At 46.1% G+C, this 24539-nt stretch overlaps 1 protein-coding gene across 1 annotated transcript in view; it reads right to left on the bottom strand.

The window, feature by feature from the left end:
- Positions 1-24119, bottom strand: part of TNC (tenascin C) — a 63553-nt gene extending 39434 nt beyond the window's left edge. Inside the window, exons 1-9 of the mRNA XM_066367328.1 lie at positions 23628-24119; positions 19696-21105; positions 16513-16776; positions 15208-15323; positions 14339-14495; positions 10440-10709; positions 9495-9680; positions 9164-9253; positions 7474-7737 (exon numbers count right to left, since the gene is read on the bottom strand). Coding sequence (XP_066223425.1) covers positions 7474-7737; positions 9164-9253; positions 9495-9680; positions 10440-10709; positions 14339-14495; positions 15208-15323; positions 16513-16776; positions 19696-21105; positions 23628-24084 — 3214 coding nt within the window. The 5' untranslated portion in view covers positions 24085-24119. The remainder of the gene's footprint in view (positions 1-7473; positions 7738-9163; positions 9254-9494; positions 9681-10439; positions 10710-14338; positions 14496-15207; positions 15324-16512; positions 16777-19695; positions 21106-23627) is intronic.
- Between the last annotated feature and the right edge of the window lie 420 nt (positions 24120-24539).

The following is a 24539-nucleotide window of genomic DNA, read 5'->3' as shown; positions in this document are numbered from 1 at the left end:
AACAGAAAAATCAATGTAATGCTTATTTTGCCTTGTTGCGTATTTATGTTTTTCATTTGGAAATGGTATTTTCCTACTGACCTGTGTATTTAGAAAACCCTAGGCATCTGTTAGTACTGCTCTGGGCTTCAGTTTTCATTTTGGAAAATGTCTATCATCATAAGGATGAGATCAGAAGAAACGGCCTTTGGCTATTCCTTGGGCCCTTGGTCTGGGCTGCCCAGCCTTCTACATTTTGAGAAAATTGGCTCCTCTTAGATTTCCTTCCTCTCCTCTATATTACCATCTCTTTGTGCTGGAATTGTTTTCAGTATCCAAGGCTCAGACCAGTTGACATGAACCACTTCAGAAAGCTGAGGGCTAAATGAACACAGTACAGGTAACACTGAACTGAGCGGGAGGTGAGTCTGCAAAACCGTCCCTCACCGGATAGAAACAAAGACTGAAGCCCTGGGAGAAATGGCCACTGTGGAATATGCCATCACCTCTCATCCCCTGAGTGAGAAGTACAGTAAACACCCTCCCATCTGTGCCTTCAGGGTGAGTATATGCCCAGGGCTGAGCTTAAATGGACGTGGTATGACCTAGGAAGAAAGGGCTTTCTTTGGAAATGGATCCTGCAAACAACAGAGTAAGACCTGCTTTGAGATCATGAAAATAAAATTTCTTTTCTCTCTGTTTATGTTTCATACTGGCTGCTAACTTCAAGTGAGCTCTGCATGTCCATTAAAGCAGGCATTCAACTTGCAAATCTTAGTTTGCAATTGGATTGAAGATATCTTTTCAGAAGGGAAAACATTTCTTTTCAAGAATCTATTTAATTCAGACTTACCCAAATTCTGGGGAATGTTCTAATTGTTGTATATTGGCAAAGATTACACTTCTTCACATCTTGTTTGATCTAGAACAGGGGCCCGCTTTGTGCTTCAAAGGCACAGTTGAGTAGTGTGACAGAAACTTTACAGTCTGAAATACTCCCTGGCCCATTTCAGAAAGTATTTGAGATACCTGACCTTGAACTACATTTTATGGACTCTTCATTGAACCTGTATCCTGAAGTGCACACCAAAGGCCTCATAGCGGTTGGGAAAGAGAGGACCCCAAACTCAAAGTGATGTACAGGATTCAGGTTATGACAGTCTCTACATATGACGCTTTGAGTTTACGAAGCTCAGTCTCATAAAAACTTTAAAAAATTGAGACTAGAGTGTTTCAGCTTATGCCGTTAGTGTCATGCTTATGGAATACGTGGGTGAACTAATTTGGCTGGGCGTGGCAGAAGAATACGCCGTAATGCGCGTAGGAGTGAGGGTGTTGGCGTCCACCAGAAGGCTTACCTACGCCATTTTGGACTGTTCAAAGTGCAAGTGTTCTGTTTGTGTTGCTTTGTTTGGTGATTTTGGGCCCTTATCATGGCTCCTAAATGAAAGTCAGGGTCTTCAAATGGTAGTGCTTCAAAGAACAGGAAAGCCATCACTATGGAAGTGAAATTAGACATCATAAAGAGATCAGAAAAAGGAGACTCAGTGATGAACATTGGCCACGTCCTGGGCCCTAGTTGCTCTACAGGGATAATTATCCAAGATAAATACCACATCCTAGAACAGGTAAAAGAATCAACCCCTATGAAGTTGACTGTGATTACTAAACAGTGAAGTGGCATAATGATCGAGATGGAAAGTTTGATAGTTTTGTGGCTGGAAGACCAGCATCAGCGGCATAGACCAGTCAGTCTAGTGTTGATTCAGGAGAAGGCTAAATGATTGTTTGAGGCAATAAAAAGTGAAAAGGGGGAAGAGAGCAAAGAGTTTGTGGCTAGTAGGGGTTGGTTCATGCATTTCAAAGCTCGTGCCAACTTGCATACCCTTAAGGTGCAGGGTGAAGCTGCTAGTGGGAATGAGAAAGCTGCAAGCGAATATCCTAGTAGGCTGGCTGAATTATTTAATGAGAGGGGCTACTGTGCTGAACAAGTGTTTAATGTGGACAAGACAGGCCTTTTTCAGAAGTGTATGCCTAATAGAACCTATATTGCCTAGGAGGAGAAAACAGCACTAGGCCATAAAGCTGGCAACAGATTTACTAACAAGGGTTTGGCAGAAGGTTTTTCTATGGTAGATGATGGGTTGGAAAAATTTCAGGCTGAGGACTCTGGTGATGACACCTTCAGTGAGGTCTACAGAGCTGTTATGGATGTCTTGCAATGCTATAGGCAGGTTTTGGAAGAGAAGAAGTCCTCAACCTTCCAGACTAGCCTGGAACAGTTCTTTAAGAGGCAGAGAGGCCTGCAACAGACCTGTACCCTCTGCATCAGCTGCTTCTCAAGATGAAACACCTGTAGTACAGGTAGAATCATCTCCAGCGTCTCCTGCATGTTCCTTAGGCAGTCCTGACTCACCTGACCCAGTGTCTCCAGCACCTTCTGCAGGTTCTCCTGCCTCTGCAGTTTCTACCTCCCAACAGGTCCCTCTCTCCCACCTTGCAATGCTCCTTATAGTGCATAAGCCAGCCACAGGAATAAAGGTAAGGAACTTTCTTTTACACTCATTTTTTTTGTCACTTTTTCTCTGTTACTAAAGTATAGTGTACAGCACAGTATATTTATGTCTTTTTTCTTTTTCTGTGGCTTAGTAGTGTTTTTATGTTCTAGATTATGATTTTATAACTGTGTTAGGATAGGTAAGTGACTTAGGCTAGGGTGTGTTTCGACTTACACCATAATTAGGGTTATGTCACTGTCGTAGGAATGGAACTGTGTCATAACCCGAGGACCCCCTGTGTGTAGTTTGGGTGAAAGAAAGGGAGAATCAGCCACCCTTAAAACCACTGGCCCTTGTGAGCCCAGGAGCAGTGGTCCAGATATAACAATTGTGTCCTTGACCTTGGGGTTTAAGCACAACTACCGTCGGGATCACATGCTTGTAAAGTATTCCAGCAGGCTCTTGTATAAAGGCATTGGACAAATCCAGTCTAAGCAAATGGTAAGGATAAGGACATTAATCTTATGGCTCATAACAGCCCCACCTCCTTCTTATCCCATTTCCCTCTTTTTTTCTCCTGCTGCTTTCAAAACTTCTGGTCAGCAACTTAGCTGACATTGACAATTTCCCCCTTTATGTGAATTAAGTCACTGTCTTTTGTCTCTACCTTCTAAAGCTATCTCTTTAATTCTGACATAATCCCCCTCCCCCGCTTTTTTTTTTTTTTTTTTCCATAAAAGAAATTTCAGGTACCAGGTATCAGGATGTAAGAGATACAAGAGTGACCTAACTGGGATTTCAACTAACAGGGCAGGGAGGAGGTGTTTACGGATTGTCTATTAAACTGACAAAAAAGATGGATGGAGAGAGGAGAGGAGGTCCACAATGGAAAAGGTCTCTTCCTGATAAGACCCAGCTTTTCTCTTTGAATCAGTTTTTTTATATGCCACCGACACTACCCGACAGAACCCCCCCACCCTGCTTCATCTGAAATTGTTACCTAGTGTTAGGTTGCTCGGGAAACCATAATAATCATGGTAACGCTACTTCCATGAACATTGTTGGCTATTCTTCCATTTTGGCTAGGTAAGTCATAAAAGAGCATCAGTGTATACTTAGTGAGCAACACTGTCTTTCTGTAGTGGCTGCTCCTGGTGTCCTACCCACACCCTTCTCTGAACAAATGCCAGTCAGATAAGGTGTAACTTCAATGAATGCCATCCATAGCTAAATTAAAGGAAGACAGATAAGAATGATAAAACTAGAGAGGATGATATTAATAAAAAATCAGCAGATAATAGCTGAGGTGGGGACCGAGAGGCTCCCTGTAATAAATGCTGACTCCACGTTTCAGTGGCGAATGCCATGCTGTGCGCTTACTGCCCAGGGGGACCAGTACTGCCCTCGTCTAGTTCCACCCTCACTGTCTTGGCATTTCTTTATGAAAAGGCTGTTGTCCTTCTCTGACAGCTGTGCACTGGCATCTACCCTCTGAACAATGTCAATGGGCCTGGGAAATCTGTGCTGATGGTGGGTTGACCAGCTGGCCTGCAGGAATTTCTGGCTGTGCCAGCTTTAAATTGGTAGATTCCCAACATCTTATAGATGGTAAAGGGGAACTGTTTGCCACCTTAAAATATGCCTCTTTGGGAAATTTATTAGTTTAAGCTGGTTATTTTTAAGAAACAAAAGGCTCAAGAACCTTTGACCTTTTCCCTAGCTGCCTAAAAATATTTCGATAGAGGATCTGTTCTAAGAAGTTAGTGATCACCATAAATAACCAGTTATTTGAACTAGGTGTGATAGACAAGGAGGCACAGAGCAAGGTCCCTTGGATCAAAGTCCTGTGGGTCCCATTGTTTGTGGCCCAGCAAACATCCATTTTCCAGATGTTTGCTTCTGCATCTCCACGTGAACGTCCTCCCCTCTGAGGTCCTAAATCACTACCCCTCCTTTCTTCTTAGCTGAAGATGGCATACAAGCCTCCACGCCAGTTTGTCCTTGGGCCCAATATCCTTGTGGAACCCTGGTCCATACGTAATTAAATTTGGTTATTGTCTCTTGTTAACCTGCCTTACGTCATTTTAATAATTTGGCCAGCCAGAAGAACTAACTAATGGGAAAAAGGAAATTTTCCCTTCCCCACACTGGGTGTGGCAAGATGCTCATTGGTTTCGTGCCTCTACCTATCCTCCCTGCTTCCGGTCCTTACCATCCACAGCTAAGCAACGGCCGCCACTTTAGGTAGGCTTTTCCTGAGGTCATCAGAGTGCAAATGCAGAGAGGAGGATGGGGAGAAATATGCCTGACACACAAATTTTTCTCAGTGCTAACAGGAATAGTTCCTTCCTTCTTTCCCTTCTCCTTTCCCTTCTCCTTTCCCTTCTCCTTTTCCCTTTCCCTTTCCCTTTCCTTTCCTTTCCTTTCTCCTTCCTTCCCTCCCTCCTATCCTCCCATAAGCTTACCAAGGCCAAGTGCCCAGACTTCTATTTCTTTATATCGTATATATTCCACGGCACAGTCCTGTTTGCCTCTGGATGTCTGTCCAAAAGCTTCCTCTCGTTTTAAGCCTGATGCTCAGAGGCTTACATTTAATGCTGTGCTCCTGCTGAGCACTTTGCACACCCAGTTACAGCGAGTGGGGTGTCAGGTTTTCTGTCTACTTGATGGCGAGTTCCTTGGAGCAAGGACGTGTCCTAATGGCTCTAGCATCCCCAGAATTCAGCACAGAGCACACTTGTAGTATATCACTGACTGTAGTAAATGAGAGAGACTTGGGAAGACAGAATTCAGGAGAAGGAAAGAACCATCCACCTCCCTTTTAAAAAAATAAAGTAGTTCTATGGAGAAAGCTCTAGAGAGAAATGTTATGGAGACAATGTGTGTCAAGAACCACTAAAGGGGGCTTTGCACATTTTTCTTCTAATGAACAATGTCTTTAAATATATACAGCATGATTTCTTTGAAACAGTGTTAGGGAGGCATGCCTGGGGGATGAAATCATGAGCCTCTGGGATGCCAGAGCAGGGCTCTCAGTCAGGGAGAAAGTGATCCCAGCCTGTGGTTCACTTGAACTTCCCATCTCTCTGAGCTGCTGAGGCCTGGGCTTCCCCACTGGTGATTGGAGATAACATGGCTGTAGCCAGAGGGTGATATGATTGAATGGGAAGCATTTGTCAAACTCAGGAAAAAGCAAAGAGAGAGAGAAGAGGAGGAGGAGGAGGAATTCCCCCGTTTTTGTTTTTCTGATTCTTTGTCATCCCTTGATACCTTATAACCAGCTGAAACATTCAAATGTCTACCAGACACTTATTCCTTCCCGATTCTCTTCTGCCCCTCCCTCACCTGTGATTACACCTCCTCTCCAGAGCATCCTTGATGGTCAGCTCATAATTGGGTGGGAAGCAGTCCATGCACAGTATTCACAGAATTGACCACCGGAGCTCACTTTAGACTCTTGGAAGAGGCTGCTTTATGTCTACCAAATACCCCTTTTCTCTCTCTTTCTTATGAATAACCAAATTTTCATATGGGCAGCAACTTTCTCGGCCAGAAAACTACCTTCCCTGGACTTATCGCTAGGAGTGGCCAACGAATTGTGACTAGAAGTTGTGAGGTTCCCAGAAAGACTCATCTAGTAGGTACTCCTTTTTTGATTTTCTTTTTTCCCCCCGTTATGTCTCCTGGAACACAGATGTGAGGGCTGTATGGCGGCAGCCATACAGGGACACAGAGGTGACTCTGAGAAGGGAGGCCAGCAATGGTGGGACAGAGAGCGAGAAGGAGCCTGTGTCGCTGATCCTTTGGAAATGCTGCGCTATCCCTGAATCACCCAACCTCGGGTTTACTTTCTGGGGGAGGAAACCAACTTCTCTCCTGTGTAAGTGACTGTTATTTGGGATGTATGTTATATGTTGGTGAAGGTGTTCATCAGTGACAAAGACTCAAAGGGCATTCCAAATCGGCCCATCACTATGACCTCTTTCCTGTTTATGGTGGGAGTAACATCTCTGCCATGACACTTCCTCTGGCTGCCCCTGATTCTCCCAATCCTTCCCCGTCCTTGTCCGAGTTCTGACTAACATACTGAATGTCCAGTCCTCCCCACGGGCTGTGAGCAGGAGCGCAGGAGCCCAAAGGACAGTGTTGAGTTATGCGACCCGCCTGTGCCCCAAGGCACACTACAATGTATTCCATGGGGTCTCAGTAAGTACTCTCTAATTAACTTGAAACTAAAGGCAATTACTTGTCAAACCCTGAAGAATCACCATTTATATTTTGAAGCCAAAAATTATATGTGCATATTTTTCAGGTGGGAAGAACGGATTCACTTTTTTTTTTCCATTCATTTTAGCCTCTGAGAAAACGCGGCCGCTGGTACAGAGAACAGAAACACTGAGTGAGAAGGGACAGCGGAGGTCAGGATTAGCTGCCATGGGAACAGAGTTTGCTCTTGATGGCTAAGAGAGAAAAGGAAATGAGAAGGGCACTCTGGAAGATTCCAGGAACCACGTGCAACTCATCAGGTGACTTGAGAGGAAAGCAGAAGACCTGGAACATATTTCATGGGAATTAACCAAAGAATTATTACCAACATCCTAGTCACCTTGCAAGAAATAAAATGAAAAGTAAATTTGTTGTTAGGCTAAAGGGGAACAGGATAAAAAAAATAATTTGAAAGACTCTGTAAAACGCATAAAATGGAAAAAAAAAAAAAGAAGCAAGGACAAACACTGGTCCTGACGCTCTAAGCTCTCCTAGGAAGAACTAGCTGCAAACCACTCTCGACCCCCAGCAGGGGAGCTCTGCTGAATCAGTGGACAGGAGGGAAAAGTAAGTTAAGCAGCTTTTTCAAAGTGACATTTAGAGGCTTCATGAGTAGAGAAAGTGGCAGGACTTCCCGTCTGGTGTTCTTGAGTGAAGACAGCCAGGCTGCTGGGTCTGCAAACCTCACAATCCACAGAGCGTCTGCAGGGAGCTCAGGGGCTGACCTCACCTGTGGACGCCTTCACCCGTGCCGGCCGGCTCTTCTGCCTGCCCTTCTCAGCTCTCAGGAGGATGGCGTATTCCTGGCCAGGTTCCAGGCCTCTCAGGACGTGGGAGGTGGCGTCCCTGGGGAGCTGCACCTCCACAGGCTGGCCCGCGGGGAAGCTATAGTTGAGGCGGTAATGGTCGAACTTGGCCAATGGTGACCTCCAGAGCAGGGTCAGGGTGGTCTCCCCAGTTTCAGAGACCCGAAGGTCCTTGGGTGCGTCCAAATCTGGGAGGAAAACACAGAGACAGCACTCTTCAGGCTGGGAGGCAGGCTGCTGGCTCTGAGCTGCGGCCCCAGGTCGGCTGTGGAGGGGCCCGTGGCTTCAGGACATGCACCTAAGGGTCTCAGTGTTCACCTTTGCACAGGCCGTTGTACATTACCTTGTCGGAATTTGGGAAGACTGAAAAGAATATAGTGGTATGCCCATACCACAGAATGCTACTCAATTAAATGCATTTAAAAGGAACTGGCTATTGATTCAAGAAACAATGTGGATGGTCTTGAAGAGAATTATACTGAGTGCAAAAGCCAATCTCTCTAGATTGCAACTATGTGATTCTTTTTATGTAGTCTTGAAATGAGAGAATTACAGAGATGAAGAACAGATCAGTGATTGACAAGGGTTAAGGACAGGGGATGAGGGAGGTGTCGCGGCTATAAATAAGGAAGAGAGAGATCCCAGGGAGGGAACTATTCTGTGTCTTGGCCGCAGGGAGGGACTCAGGAATCCACACATGATAAAATCGCATAGAACTAAATCTGCACTCACGAATGAGTGCATGGAAAACTGGGGACATCTGAGTCAAGTTGACAGATTGTATCAACGTGTTTCTTGGTTGTGAGACTGTTCTATGATTAAACAATTGTTACTATTGGGGGAAACTGGGCGAAGGGTCTTGGGGGGGTCTCTCTGTATTATTTCAACAGCGTGTGAATCTACAATTATCTTAAAACAAAACAATGAAGAAAATCATGCAAGGGCTCAGCATTGGCTCCTGCTTAATGAGGAAGCTCAGTGGGGCACGGTGATGTCCCCTCTGCACTCCAGCCTCCCTTTCCTTCGAAGTGTCTGGGGGAGGTAAGGAGGGAGGCTGCAGGAGAGATAGAGGACAGCGTTTCCTTTTTTACAAGTTTTTCGGGAAAAAAAAAAACTTGAAGAAAAAGTCAGGAATCCCCTCACCAACCTCACTCAGAGGCTGGGCTTCAGGATGCAGTGGGTAAGAGCAAAGTCGGACTTTAAGCTATGTTCCTACCCCTTAGACTTTGTGTGACCAAGGCATACAATATAAGTTAGGTGTGTTCTAAGAGAACAACCCTCCGCCAGAAGCATTTCAATTAGTCAATGGTATTAAAAAGAAAAAAAACCCCAAAAACATAGACTTGGTTACAAGCTTTAAAAAGTTTTAGATTTCATATGTCTGGCTCCAATTCTTCCTGAAAGAAATGCGCTGTTCTCCTGCCCGGACTGAGAGAACAGGGTCGGCATCATCCAGATGTGGTGTGCTCACATTACTTTTGAATTAGACATCTGGGCTAGAGGACCCTAGGGGCCCCTTTCTTCTTGGGGTGTCTCCTGTTTCTTTCAAAGCAGGGTTCCTGCCTCCTGAGCCCTGTCTGTTAGTGCCAGCCCAGGGGTGGAGGTGTGCCTCACCTGTGGCTGCGTTGATGGTGGCAGGATAGCTCTCCATGTCCCCCTTCACAGCAGACACTCCAATCCCATATTCAGTCCCAGGCCTCAGACCTACGAGAGAATGTGCAGGTTGATGTTGAGCTTCAAATTGTGAAGGCTTCCAGAGGATCATCAAAATGGCCCTGAGCTGTCCCCAGAGGCTATGATTTTTCAGTGTCTGGAATGTCCTACAGACTGACTCACTGACATCCAGAGGGATTGCTGGGAACATCTCAGTTTTCTTTCTCTGGAGGGTTGCAAAATGGGGCCAGGTCCTCGGGGGGCTGGCTGGGTCTGGGATGCGAAGCCTCACCTGTGAGTGTGGTCTTGGTTGTGGCTTGCTGGCCCCTGGGGACTTCAACCTCGGCATGGGCACCTCCGGAGATGGGTGCGTATTTAATTCTGTAACCGTCCACGGCCGCCTTGCCATTCCTCCACTCCAGGGTGATGCTGCTGTCGGTCTGGGAGACGCGGCGAAGGTTCCGGGGAGCATCCAGCCCTGTTTGGGAGAGGAAGGGACATTTGCACTGCAAGCACCAGGCTCCAGGAGAGTGCGAGTCTGACAACTCAGGCTGAGATGTGAACAGTTTCTACCACTGGAGAAAGATAATGAGAAAATCACTCCGACTCCTGTCTCAAAAGCTGATGCACAAATCTAAACAAATACTTCATCGTTGGGACCTTTCCCCATTACTACTGTGTGTGATACTTTAGTCATCCATTTGTACTTTAAAAGCAGATACAGAAACTTACAAATAAGCTCTATGAGTGTAAGAACTGGTCTGTTTTGTTCATCACTCTATTTCTAACAAGTCATGATAACTCATATGGTGCTTACTGAGCTCTGAAAAAAATATATTTCGGATGTGTGGTTGACACTTTGGTATTTGCAAAAAAACCCCACTACCATTGGCTAAGAGGTTAGAAGGCATCTCTGTCATTCATGTTGTTCGTATACTATAGTCTCTTATTAAAAAACTTTTACTACAACTTTTGTCTGAGAATGTCAGACCAGCACCTTCTATGTGTGCAAATATAGGTATATATACTTTTTGCTACAGAAGGTTATTTTGGGTATTTTTTATTCTTTGAAAAATTAAACAACTAGTACAATATTTGAACATAAAATGAAGGAATGAAAATTTCCTTTCTATTTTTCTTCCATAAAAGAAGCCGGGGAGACACCCCCACGGGGAGGGGGACGGAAGTCTCCCCATCTCTCCGTTGCTGGCGCTGATGCCGAGGGAAGGCCCAGTACCTGTTGTGAAGGTCTCTTTGGCAGGGTTGCTGGCCATGTCGCCCCTGCGGGAGATGAGGGACACCTCGTACTCGGTGTCCGGCTTCAGGTTCCCGATGGAGTACTGGTTCTCATCATGTGTGAGGTCGATGGTGGTGCGGTCACCTGGCACATCTTTGATCCCGTAGGAGAGTTCGATGCTGTCGATCTCGGCCAGGGGCTTGACCCAGGTGACCAGTGCAGTGGTGTCCGTGACATCTTTCACCTCGATCTGGCTGGGAGAGTCCAGGCCTGTGGTGGGTAGAGGTCAGAGCTGTTTCAGAGCTCGGGGACATTGCCAGGGCTGAGCAGAGAGAGAGAGCCATCCCGATCCATCTGTGTACAGGCAGGTGTGATATTGACCATTCGACCTTATTTTATCTCTCTGAGCCTCAATTTCCTGTTCAATAGGCTATAAGGAGGGTTGATGACTACCACCTTGAAGGTTTGTTGTTTTTTTCAAAGTAAAGGAGAGAATGCTTGCTTCCAGGCAGGGAGCCTGGAACATGGAGGCTACCTCATAGGAGGTTGTTACTCTGTTATTATTATTTTTAGTACTATTTTCATCCACTGAAGAAGCAAGCTGAGGGGCTAACTTCATTTAAAAAATATCAGTTTAGTCTCTTTCTTTTTTTTAATTAGGCAAAACTCTCTGGATGGTTGATAACTTCTCCATCAGAATTATGGCACCAGAAAGTGGGGCGAGGCCGTCTTGAAAGCAGGGGGTGGGGTGGGGAGTTATTCTTGATGAAAAGGATTCAGGAAGGAAAGTCACGGTGGCGTGTCTCTGTGTCCTCATCTCGGCCTTCCCCCTGCCCAGCTGCTCACCTCCTGCCTCACCATTGGTTCCGGAGCTCCGAAGGCAGGATGCCCGGGGCTCGGAGAGCAACCTGTGCTGTCCCTCCCCTCCCGGCCTCTGCACGGGCTGCTCTTCTATTTCTTTCTCCCAAGATTGCCCCTCCTCCATCTAAAAACCTCCTATTCACCCTTCAAAACCTCATTAACCAGCCACTGCCTAACAAGAAGCCTTCTCTGTCGCTGCTGTAGCAGGTAAGCACACATTTCTTCCCCAACTGGTATAAAGTTTCAGTTAATCAAGGCAATTAAGTCCTAGAGATCTGCTGTATAATATTGTACCTATAGTTAAAATGATCATATTATACACTTAAAAAACTTGCAAAGAGGGCAAATCTCATGCTAAGTGTTATAACACAATTAAAAAGAGGAAATTCTAGCCCTGGCCAGGTAGATCAGTTGGATAGAGCATCATCCTTATATACCAAGGTTGTGGGTTTATACAAGAAACAATCTGTGAATGCAGAGAAAAGTGGAACAACAAATTGATGTTTCTCTCCTCTCTCTCACCCCTTTCCTCTCTCTCTCTCTCTCTAAAATAAATCAATAAAAATAAAAATAAATGAGGAAAAGAATATTCTAATACTGTAATTTTCTCACAGTTCTGTAACAGATTTCTATACAGTTTATTCACAGTGTATTATTCACTTTAAATAGATTACTCATTCACTCACACAAAGGGTCTTTGACATTTCTTAATCCCCAGCATAGAGTCAGACTCTCATTTATGTCTTAACTCTATTTTTTAAATTACATAAATAATTTTAACACAAACACTAAAACATTTCAGGCATTCAATAAATGCCTAAATACCTCAAGTGAAGACTTACTTGCTAGGCATTCAGTCAGTGTTTCCTTCTTATAACATTTTTAAAAATAGTTAAGTTTGTGTTTTCCAGGACTGGTCGAGGAAACCACATCAAAGGAAAGGAGCTTGGTTTTATAGAGAGAATAAGAGGGGACAATTCCTCACTGACTGTGCAACACCTACACAGTTTTGAATTCGAGGTGTGGATACATTCGTCTCAGTCCACAGAGAGTACACCCAGAAAATGCACAAAGTGCACAATGGAAACGATGCTGTAATTCGGCAGAGAAGCTGCCTGTCCTGTGCTCTCACGGGGCCTAGCAAGCACCCAAACACCTACCACCTTCCTCAGCAGCCCTTCATCAGAGAAGCTGGGGTTCAGTCAAGGACACTGGTCTCTGCCTGGATCTGGACCCTTGAAGAGGGGAGACTAGCATGGCCCTGTGCTTACGATGCGGCAACCACAGTGCTCTGTCGTTTCTGTCTTAACTCCCATCACAACTCCAAAAGTAGGGTATTAGAAACCCATTTTCCAGATGGTGGGTCAGAGGTTTTAAGAAGGGAATCTGCTCAAGGTAACGGTGAGTGGAGAAGATCGAATTCAAACTCAGAACTGTTTGGGTCCAAAGCCTGTGCTATTTCTCCACTATACGCAAAGGCCTCTCAAAAACATTCTTGTGCCAAAAATGGTTTGTAAATACAACCTCGATCAAGATCAGAGGGAAGAGTCAAAACTGCTTTGGCAGCAAAACTTTGAGGTTCTTTCAACACGAAGAAAGTTCAGGTAGCAGCAAAGTGAACAGGTAAATATCTGCCTCTCAGGGTTGACATCAATATTTATGCGATCACAGAACCTCAAATATTGGGGTGTTTGTCCTGCAGTGTAAAGAAAATAAAGCAGCCACTCCCACCTTTAGCTTACAGAGCAAAGGGCCGATGAAAGAATGATCTTTTGTTGTCTCAGTGTGCCTGTTCTATAGCAAATAAACATTTGCTTGATCCTTTTTTATGCCTCTCTGATGCTCTAATGATTTTGTCCTGTTGGGACCTGCTTTCTACCTACCACGGAGCCATAGTGTCAGGGTGGTGGAAAACCCTTGCCTATAAAGGAGATAATCCTATGAATTGACTCTGAGCTAGGCAAAGTGTGCAAATATTTTAATGCAAGATACTATTTCTTATCATTAGCAGATTTAACTTTGCAACACCCCATGCCAAGAAGAGTCAATTCTTTGAGCAGTAGGCACATGCATTCTCTTGAAAAAGGTAAAGAGGTTTCTGCAAATGGCAATGAAAAATAATTTTATTTGCCTGTTAAAACTTTGCTTTCTGGTAGAACAACTCCAAATTCAGATTTTTTTTTTTTACCCCACCATATGATTTAACAGTGCCAAATCCTACTCTACCCCCAAGAAGTTCTGACATCACTGGTCCTGATGACACTGTAGTTATATTTCTGTTGAAGACGTGGAGTCAGCATGCTACATGCACCAGAGCCTAGTCGATGCTAGTGGTAATGGGACTCAAGTTATAAAACAAGACCCTGGCTTAACACTGTAGCCCTGATGCTATCAAATATGTAGTATTGGTTCAACAGACTTAGCTTCTCTAAGCCTCAGTCTCTACCCTTGAAAAATAATAACATGCACATTTGCTCTACTTCCTTCACGGGACTGGTGGTAATATTAAATTAGATGGCCTGGCAGATCGTCTGCAATGGCCTCAATTATCCTGCATCCGTGCCACTTTGAAACGTCGTGTTGAAGCTACACTCCTCAAGAGATGGATCTGTTTCCCTACCCCTTAAATCTGGACTGGGCTTGACATATGCTCTGGCAGAAGTAATATTTGTGCCAATTTGCCAACCTGGTTAGCTACTCTCAGAGCAGGGCCAGGAAAACGTCCTGGAGCCTGGGAGACCAGCAGAGCAGGAAGGCATCGTCCTAGCTGAGGCCATCCTAGATCAGCCAGCCCCCAGCCCACACAGATGCATAAGTGACCTCAGTCAAAAATAGAAAGATTGTCCAGTTGAGCCTAACCCCAAATCACCAATGTGAGTAATTACTGTTTTAAGCCACTAAACTATGGGCTTGTTTTTCTTATGTGGCAAAAGCTAATTGATACAGGTGCTATATAAGAAGGCATGCTATTACTCAGAAATGCTATGAGTTACAATCAGCTCTATCGCTGTGTCGGCCATATTAAAGGGGATACTCACGGGTGGTTGTTACCCTCGTCAGGCCTGGGCCTCGCGTGTTGTTTTTCACGATGTGCAGAGATATCTCATACTCCTGTCCAGGAGCCAGGCCAGTTTGCCGGTACGAGGTCTCCGGCCTCCTCAGGCTTTTAGTGATCTTCTCATCATCGTCTTTGTTCTGAAAGATAGAAGCACTTTGGTAAGACCTAAAGGAGGGTCCAGTTTCTCCATTTATGCGATTCATTCATTTCCCACTCACTCATTCCTCTCTTATTCTTTCCTCCCTTCGCTAAGCCCTAATTAGGCATCTGATCGGCTTGCTAGGTGCTGAGGATGCAGAAACGATAAAGAGGTTGCTCAGGCATGTTTCTCTCTCTCACACACACTTCTCCGCTCACCCCTGACACTCAAGTTGAGGGACAGAACATGAGCGCCAAAGCCATTCGGGAGCCACAGTCTTAATCTCTCCTCTGACAGAATAAGAAGCCAGCATCAGAAAAGTCGGGTGATTGTCCCATGGTCACATAGCCAGTGAGGGGCAGAGCCTGGGCTTGAACTCCGGAACCCACGTCCCTGCCTCGCAGGCACTGTAGGCCCAGAGGCACTCTGAGACAGAGGCCACTTCTCTTTTTTTACTTCTGAGTGGAAATTTTTGTGAGAAATCATTGAAACCTAGGAATGACTTAATTTCCATTTGTTCAGGTTCTCGTCCCTAAGTACTAGGCCTATTGACTTATTAAAATCACTTAAAATGTATATATGCGAACACACGAGGGCCAATTACAGCCTTGTCCCCCAACCAAAGCCGAGGACCTAGAGCTGATGTAAAAGTCTGCAGAGGCCTTGGCCAGCTTCAGACTCTCGCATGCCCGCTGTGCCGGGCTCCCTACCATATTCCGGAAGATGATCTCCCACGTTTCGAAAGCAATGTCCAGGGGATCCCACTCCACTTCCACAGATGTCTCCTTGATGGACTTGAATTTGAGGCCTTCAGGTGCAGGCAAGTCTGTCAGGAAGAGCACAGAGAGGAGGTGACGATGGCGGTATGTGTGGTGGGGGTGACAAAGCCCTGTCCCACTGAACCCAAGCGTGGGTGTCTGTCGCAGTCAGGGGCTGATAATCTGAGCTGGGGTTGATTTGAGGGTTCTTCTGGGATGTCGTCTACTGCGAGGCAATATGAAAATTAAGTTTAGGACCAACCATATGATTAAATCTTGGAAATTTTATATGGGTAAACCTAGTATGTGCACAGGCTTTGGAATCAGAAAGACCTGGGTTAGAATTTAAGCCCTACAATTACAAATTTTGTGTCCTTGGTTGGGCAAGTTACACAAAATGCCCCAAGCTTCAGTTTCTTTACTCGGGAGAAGGAGGTAAGTATGCCTGCCCCTTGGGAATATTTTCAAGGCTGAGCGGTATGTTGCATGTAGACTGAGGGGCTTGGTTCCTGGCAGGGAGCCCAAGTTCAACATGGCGGCAATGTTATTAGGGCTAAGCAAAGAAAGACCACTTTCTAGCTCAACTCACTTTTCAGTTATGGAGAAAATTACGCTGGTATTGGACTCTTAAAGAAATAATTTGAACCCTAGAGGTCCACTTTTAAAAATATATATAGACAGTGAGCTCCATAGGAATGTAGCAGTAGAATAGAGTGGTTAAAGGTAAATCTGCAACCGGACTGTCAGGGTTCAAATCCCATTCCCGCCATTTATTAACTGTGTGATTTGGGATGAGATGCTCAGCCATTAAGAGTCTCAGTTTCCTGTGGTGGTGCAGTGGGATAAAGCGTCGACCTGGAACACTGAGGTCACCGGTTCGAAACCTTGGGCTTGCCTGGTCAAGGCACATATGGGAGTTGATGCTTCCTGCTCCTCCCCCTTCTCTCTCTCTCTGTCTCTCTCTCACTCCTCTCTCTCTTAAAAAAAAATCAATAAATAAAAGAATGCACTTTAAAGAGTCTCAGTTTCCTCATCTGTAAAATGGGTGAACAATCGCTCCTATCTTACAGGGTTATTGTGAGTTAGATGAGTTGGAATATAAGATTTTTCTTTAAGAAAATATGTAGTGGGCTTCACTGGATTCCAGGGTCTCAATTGTTGTAGCCCTGAAAGAACAGCTAGGAGCTACGGGGGCACAGGCAAGGCGAGGACCCACGGGGACCGCCGAGGATGCCGGGGACGGTGCTGCGCACTCACACGTGGCCACCCTGGCACTGACGGGGATGCTCCTCTTGTTCTCCAGGACGGCGAACACTCGGATAAAGTACTCCACGCCCGGCTCCAGCTCCCGGATGGTGGTGGACGTCTGGTCCCCGGGCACCCGGAACTGCATCTCCAGGCCATCCTCGTGGGTGGGTGTGTACACAATGAGGTACTCCGTCACCCGCATCTCATTCTCCCAGGCCAGGTTTACAGTCTCTTCTGTCACTTCTGTCACAACGAGGTCTTTGGGAGGGGACACTGGTGGGCATAGGAAAGGATAACGAGGGTCAGCGATGTCCCCGATAAATTCTCCCTTCCACAAGCAGTCACAGAGGCCCGAGATCCAGCATCCATTTTCTAAAATGCAGAACTCAGGAAGGAACCCTTGCCATGACCCCTCTATAAGAGCTTTGGTGGCCCTCCATTGCCTTCAGGCTGAAGTTCCAGGTCTGCAGTGTGGCTTGGAGGGTTCTTTGTGACCTGGAGCCTCCAACTTCTCCATTCCCTGGACCCTAGTTCAGATTCAGGCCACCTGCCCGGGGAGAGCCACCTGCACTTAGCTCCCTGCTCTGCACTTGAACTCACACATCCTTGCCACTGGGAAGGTATTTTGAGCTCACCTGGTCTAATGTATGGATGGGAGTGAGGTAGAGGGACTTGCCTAGCTTAGCCTGACACATCAAATTTGGGATTCACACCTCTCTGACAGCCTGGGGTTCTTCCCACCCAGCTTCTCTGCCTTGGCCACATCACACACATAGCCATTTATTTATTCTTATCTGCCAACAGTAGATAAGATAAAGATTTCTACCTTTAATCAAGGTAGAAATTCTCCATTATGACAATTGTAACATGGGGGGGGGGGGTAAGAGAAGTACAAAAAAGACCCTCATTAAACATGAGCATTATCACTCTGTTGTATTTTCACTTCACCGGTGTTTACTTTGCGCTAACTGTATACCATGCCTTGTGCTAACTGTAGTGACAGTGCTCCTTGAAGGAGCTCACAATCCCTGGGATCAAAGACAGTAGAGAAAAGATGATTCAAGAGACGGGCCTGATAAGTGATCAATCAGCATTTAGTCTTTAGCTGAGTGAGCATTTAAAATAGTTTGTTTTCTTCCAATGACATTTTTTAAAGAAATAGAGCAAAAATCATCAGATTTATATGGAACTATAAAAAACCCCGAATAGCCAAAGCAATCCTAAAGAAAAAGAATGAAGCTGGGGGCATTTCAATACCTGACTTCAAACTCTATTATAGGGCCATGACAATCAAAACAGCATGGTATTGGCAGAAAAATAGACACTCAGACCAATGGAACAGAATAGAAAGTCCAGAAATAAAACCACATATATATAGTCAAATAATTTTTGATAAAGGGGCCAACAACACACAATGGAGAAAAGAAAGCCTCTTCAATAAATGGTGCTGGGAAAACTGGAAAGCCACATGCAAAAGAATGAAACTGGACTACAGTCTCTCCCCCTGTACAAAAATTAACTCAAAATGGATCAAAGATCTAAACATAAGACCTGAAACAATTAAGTACATAGAAGAAGACATAGGTACTCAACTCAGGGACCTGGGTTTTAAAGAGCATTTTATGAATTTGACTCCAATGGCAAGAGAAGTGAAGGCAAAAATTAATGAATGGGACTACATCAGACTAAGAAGTTTTTGCTCAGCAAGAGAAACTGATAACAAAATAAACAGAAAGCCAACTAAATGGGAAATGATTTTTTCAAACGACAGCTCAGATAAGGGCCTAATATCCAAAATATACAAAGAACTCATAAAACTCAACAACAAACAAACAAACAATCCAATAAAAAAATGGGAAGAGGATATGAATAGACACTTCTCCCAGGAAGAAATACAAATGGCCAACAGATATATGAAAAGATGCTCATCTTCTTTAGCTATTAGAGAAATGCAAATCAAAACGGCAATGAGATACCACCTCACACCTGTTCGATTAGCTGTTATTAGCAAGTCAGGTAACAGCAAATGTTGGAGAGGCTGTGGAGAAAAAGGAACCCTCATACACTGTTGGTGGGAATGTAAAGTAGTACAACCATTATGGAAGAAAGTATGGTGGTTCCTCAAAAAACTGAAAATAGAACTACCTTATGACCCAGCAATCCCTCTACTGGGTATATATCCCAAAAACTCAGAAACATTGATACGTAAAGACACATGCAGCCCCATGTTTATTGCAGCATTGTTCACAGTGGCCAGGACATGGAAACAACCAAAAAGCCCATCAATAGATGACTGGATAAAGAAGATGTGGCACATATACACTATGGAATACTACTCAGCCATAAGAAATGATGACATCGGAACATTTACAGCAAAATGGTGGGATCTTGATAACATGATACGAAGCGAAATAAGTAAATCAGAAAAAAACAGGAACTGTATTATTCCATACGTAGGTGGGACATAAAAGTGAAACTAAGAGACATTTATAAGAGTGTGGTGGTTACGGGGGGGAGGGGGGAATGGGAGAGGGATAGGGGGTGGGGAGGGGCACAAAGAAAACAAGATAGAAGGTGACAGAGGACAATCTGACTTTGGGTGGTGGGTATGCAACATAATTGAACGACAAGATAACCTGGACTTGTTATCTTTGAATATATGTATCCTGATTTATTGATGTCACCCCATTAAAAAAATAAAATTATTTAAAAAAAATAAATAAATAAAATAAAATAAAATAAAATAGTTTGTTTCATATCATCTCACTGCCCATTCGATTTATCTGAATTTTTACTTCCATCCAAATAGAGGGATCTAGTTCTAGTTTATTAGTGGTTCGATGTCAGTGAGGAGTAGGAAAGAAGGTTGATGCTTAGCAAAAGGGAGGTTATCACTCCAGCTACTCCATACCGGGTGCTGGGTGTTAAATGCAGTGTGGATGGGTTAGGCAGACTCAAATATCAGCTCTGTGACGTATTAGCTGTGTGTCCTTGGGACAATTCCATAACCTCTCTGAGCCTTTGAGACTTTAACTAGGTATCCCTATAACAGGTGAATAATCAGGGTCCCTTCAAAGAGTTAGTGTATGTGTATGTGTGTGTGTGTTTAACAGAACACTTAGTTCTCCAGCACATATGAAGCATACACTCAGCCGCGGCCATGGTCTTGCTGGTCTGAGCTCGGACACTCACCCTCGGAGCAGTCTTCCCCAGTGTGGCCCTCATTGCAGATGCAGCGGCCGGCGACGCACTGCCCCCAGTTACTGCAGTCATTGGGGCAGGAGAGCAGCCCACAGTCCAGGCCCGTGAAGCCCTCCTGACAGATGCACTGGCCGTCCACGCAGCGGCCCCGGCCGTTACAGTCGCTGGGACACCTGCGGTCGCGGCAGTCTTTGCCCGTGAAGCCCTCGTGGCACACGCACTGCCCGTTGAGGCAGCGGCCCCGGCCGTGGCAGTCGCCGGGACAGGAGAGCTGGGCACAGTCGCGGCCGGTGAAGCCGTCCTCACACACGCACTGCCCGTCCACACAGCGGCCCCGGTGGCTGCAGTCCTGGGGGCAGCGCAGGTCCCGGCAGTCTTCGCCGGTGTAGCCGTCGTGGCAGACACACATGCCGTTCACGCAGCGGCCGTGCCGGTGACAGTCGTTGGGGCAGCTCATCTCGCTGCAGTCGTAGCCCTGGAAGCCTTGCTCGCACACGCACTTGCCCTTGATGCAGCGGCCCCGGCTGTGGCAGTCGTTGGGACACCGCAGCTGGCCGCAGTCCTCGCCGGTGTAGCCCTCGTCGCACACGCACTGCCCGTTGACGCAGTGGCCGCGGCCGCTGCAGCCCTTGGGGCACCGGAGCTCGCCGCAGTCGGCGCCTGTGAAGCCGTCGTCACACTCGCACAGCCCGTCGAGGCAGCGGCCGTGGTTGTGACAGTCGGCGGGACAGCGCTTCTCGCCGCAGTCCACGCCCGCGAAGCCCTCGTCGCACACGCACTGGCCCTCCTCGCAGCGGCCCCGGCCGCGGCAGGCGTTCGGGCAGGTGAGCTGGCCGCAGTCCTCCCCCGTGAAGCCCTCCTCGCAGTAGCAGGTGCCGTTGTCGCAGCGACCCCGGTCGAAACAGTCGTTGGGGCAGATGAGCTCGCTGCAGTCGTCGCCCGTGAAGCCCTCGTCGCACACGCACTCGTTCTCCACGCACCGCCCGCGGCTGTAGCAGTTGTTGAGGCACAGGGGCTCCTTGCAGTCGTCGCCGGCAAAGCCATCCTGGCACACGCACCGGCCGTCCACACACCGGCCGTGCTCCTCGCTGCAGGGCACCAGGCAGATCTCCTGGCTGCAGTCGGCCCCCCTGTAGCCTTCAAAACAGACGCAGACCCCATTCACACACTTGCCCTGGTCATTGCAGTCGCTGGGACAGGCCAGCTGGCTGCAGTCCTCCCCGGCGAAGCCCTCATTGCAGATGCACTGCCCATCGATGCACTGGCCTTGCAGGTGACAGTTGCTGGGACATTCGGGCTCAGAGCAGTTGGGGCCTTTCCAGCCAGGTTCACAAACACAGCCGCATCCTTCGGTGCTGAAGTTCCCCCGGCCGCTGCAGAAGGGCCTGGTGTCCAGCCGGCCTGGAACCACAGAGAACAGAATACTCTCAGCTGAGCACAGCAGCCCAATTTCTCTGTGTCTAGCCACAAAATCCAGATTCGAATTCAGCCAGAGCATTGGCTGCACGCTTGGGCCCCATCTGGCTTGAAAACTAGTTGGTTCGTGTGGGACTCCTATCTAATTACACTGAGGAGGATTCTTAACTTGAACTCTCTGAAATTTGCAGACTTGTAGGCAAAGACAGTGTGGGTTTAGATTTGTAAGTAAGTTGTATGTTCGTGTGCGTTTCTACCCCTGGGTAGAAGACTCATAGTTTTCATCAAATTTTCACATAGTCCCATGACCCCGACGGTTATGGATCCCTGCCTTGTAAAATGTGTTATGTTGCTACTTCAGTTTCTAGCCAAGATCAGGCCCATGAGCGATGTCCAAGAAATAATTGCTGTCCTGAACCCAATTCTGATTCTTTGCGTCAGTAGCTGTTCTGCATTTGAAACCAGCTTTTTAGACTCTTTCTTGACCTCGGTCAAGTGGGACCCACAGACCACTTTCCTGGGGTTTATCAGGGTTAAATGGGGACAATAAGAGCTGCTGTTGTGCTCATCATGATGTACTCTTTCAGAGTATTTTTTTGGGGGGAGGGGTTGACTCAAGGTGGTGTATGGGTTTACGTGACCCAAACTTTCTAGTTTTCCATAACTGAAACAAGGCAGACAAGGAGTGGCTTTCTAATTCTGTTAGGACAATGTGCAATCTGGCTCTGCCCCCACAAAACTCATGAGCTTCTAATTGTTTTCCTTCTCTTTCCCGGAGGCTTGCTCAGTGGTGAGCGAATCTGAGGAACACGGGTCAGTGCTGACATGACTTCAGCTCCTGAAAGTTTATATAGTGTCTTGGCTCCACTCCTGGGAGTAACCGGCGTGATCTCTGTGAAACCCAAGGAGAAGCAACGGACACCCACTCCATGTCTCGACATCTACATAAATATAGTTGCATTCATATATTTTATCCCTTGCCTGATAGCAGGAAGGAAGCAATTTTTTTTTTTTTAAAAAGAGTTGGTTTGAAAAGTGAGAATCCATGCCTGTGCTGTGTAGTACTTTGACCACTGGACACCTATGGTTACTAAGCAATTGCTCCATGGCAGGTCTGGCTTGAGGTGTGCTGTCAGCGTTAAATAGACATGGGGTTTCTAAGGCTTAGTGCAAAAGAGTGCAAAACAGCCTGTAATCCTTTCATATTGATTACAGGCTGAAGCATAGATACCTTAGTTCTGTGGGGTTAAATAAAATAGATGATAATAGATGAATCAAACTATTCTTACGTGTTTCTTTTTGTTTCTTCAATGTGAAGACTGAAAAATCTAAAGTTACATTTTATTTCTACGGGACGGCACTGCCTTAGGCAATTATTTCAGCCCGCTTTCTGGAATTAATCTTATTATTGTATAACTCCCATCTGTTTTGTCAGAGAGTTGAGGGGTAGAAGATAAACTAATTTATGCACAAAGAATAATTTTTTTTTTTTGGCCTTAGAATCCTAGAGCATGTCTTTAGTACTCTCCACTTATGATGATTAGGTCTACTCTTAAAAAATAATTTGTCTAACAACTTTATAGTAATTTTCTCCCCGAGTGGCAGAAACAGAGATGTTTATCTCTAATATAAAGCTGTTGAAACTCCTGCAGTTCTATCAACTTTAGGGGACGGGGATGAAGACATAATTTCAAAGTGGCGACATTTCTTTAAAAGGGATGCAGACAGGTATTACTGGGAGACTGTGAGTTCTGGAGACACAGAGACGTGTTCTAAGCGCCAATCCCTTACTACCTTTTGTGTAGGTTGGTTAACTTCTTTAAGTCTCAATTCTGAGATCTTAGATCAACTTGATCTTAAAGGGTTGGTGGGAGGGTTCAATTAGACAATGAATTATAGTGTCATGTACACAAAAGGGGCTCAAACCAGAGTTGTGATCACGATCATTGTTGTCATACAACTGGAACATTTGTTCCAATTCTCAGATCTTGTGCCTCCATCGGCAGCATCATACCACCAGGGGGTGGAATAGTGTGGTTGAAGTCCTAAACTGGCCACTTACTGCAGGACCTTGAAGAATCCCATCCTCCCTCTGGGCCTTAGTTTACCCATTTGTACAATGGAGTAAATGAAGCTATATCTGTATGTTCAGAGTCTGATCTTTGGGTCAGGAATTTCACAATGTGTTCATAGGTTTTGTATATATTTCATGGTCAAATAAGTTTTAGAAACTAGTTATTAAAGTGAAATCGCTTTTTGGTTTTGTTTTTTTTTTTAAGCGAGACTTCAGAGGCCTGCAAATTTCTCTAAGAAACATTTGCCACCAAGAGCAGAACAGAGATGGTTCCAGTCTCCACATGTACTTGACCATCAAATCTCTTTTTAATGAACACCTTGTGAGGCTCCTTCCCCAGGGAACCCACTTTGGGAACAACGGATAGATTCTGCCATGCTCAGCATTTCTCCCATTTGTACCGTGACGGGCTGGGCCAGTCACCAGCTCGTACCTTCTGCGGGCTGGAGACAGCAGCCTGCTCCCAGGGTGCACTGCTCCCGCAGGGAAGACACCAGGTTTTCCAGCTCCTCCAGTCTGCTCAGAAGCTCTTTCACGTCAGGGGCAGCGGCGCAGCCACAGGCCCGGCGGGGGATGTTGATGCGGTGCGTGAAGATGATCTGGTTTTCCCCATCCACCGTGTGCTCCTGGAAGCTCTTGCTGGGCTCTGATGATGGGGCCAGGTCTTTCTCCCCGCTGCCTGAGTCCAGATCCACGGAGCACTGGGACCCCACAGGCAGCCTGATGTTGTAGACATGGTTAAACACCACTGGCTGGGTTTCTTCCGGCAGAGTGACATTCACCCCGCTCTGTCGCTTGTGCCGAATGACTTTCTTCAGGACCCCGCCCTCAGTAGGAAGGGTAAGCAAAGCTAGGCAGATGCCCGCCCACAGCCGAGTCACGGCCCCCATGGTGGAGGTGGGTTTGGCAGGACGTTTCCGGGGGTCCTAGGATTCTCGGGTGTCTTCCTCTTCCGCAGAAGTTGGGGACTTGGAAGCACAGAGTTGAATCTAAGATCAGTTGTTCCTGATCTTCTTAAAGGAATTCTCTTCTATGGGTAAATAAAGAAAAACAACAAGCCTATTAGTATTTGCTGCTAATGGAATCTATTGACTATCTGCGATTGTAAGTGAATTTTTATTTTATGTCCCCTATATTTGAAGTTCTCCTGGTATTCAGTCAACATTCACTGTAGTGTTGAAATACAGTGGTTGCTAAAAGAGTAAAGAGGATTAGATACAAACAGAAATTCGAGGAGACTTGCTACTGTGTGGCAGTTCTTACTCTGCTACGTTGTCTGATTTGTCTGTGTTATGGCTATTCCCGTGTATGGACAATCATAGCAGAGGAAGAGGGTAATCAAAGG

Source organism: Saccopteryx leptura, chromosome 2, assembly GCF_036850995.1.
Source record: "Saccopteryx leptura isolate mSacLep1 chromosome 2, mSacLep1_pri_phased_curated, whole genome shotgun sequence".
NCBI classification, from domain to species: Eukaryota; Metazoa; Chordata; class Mammalia; order Chiroptera; family Emballonuridae; genus Saccopteryx; species Saccopteryx leptura.
This window is presented reverse-complemented; position numbering and strand designations above follow the sequence as displayed.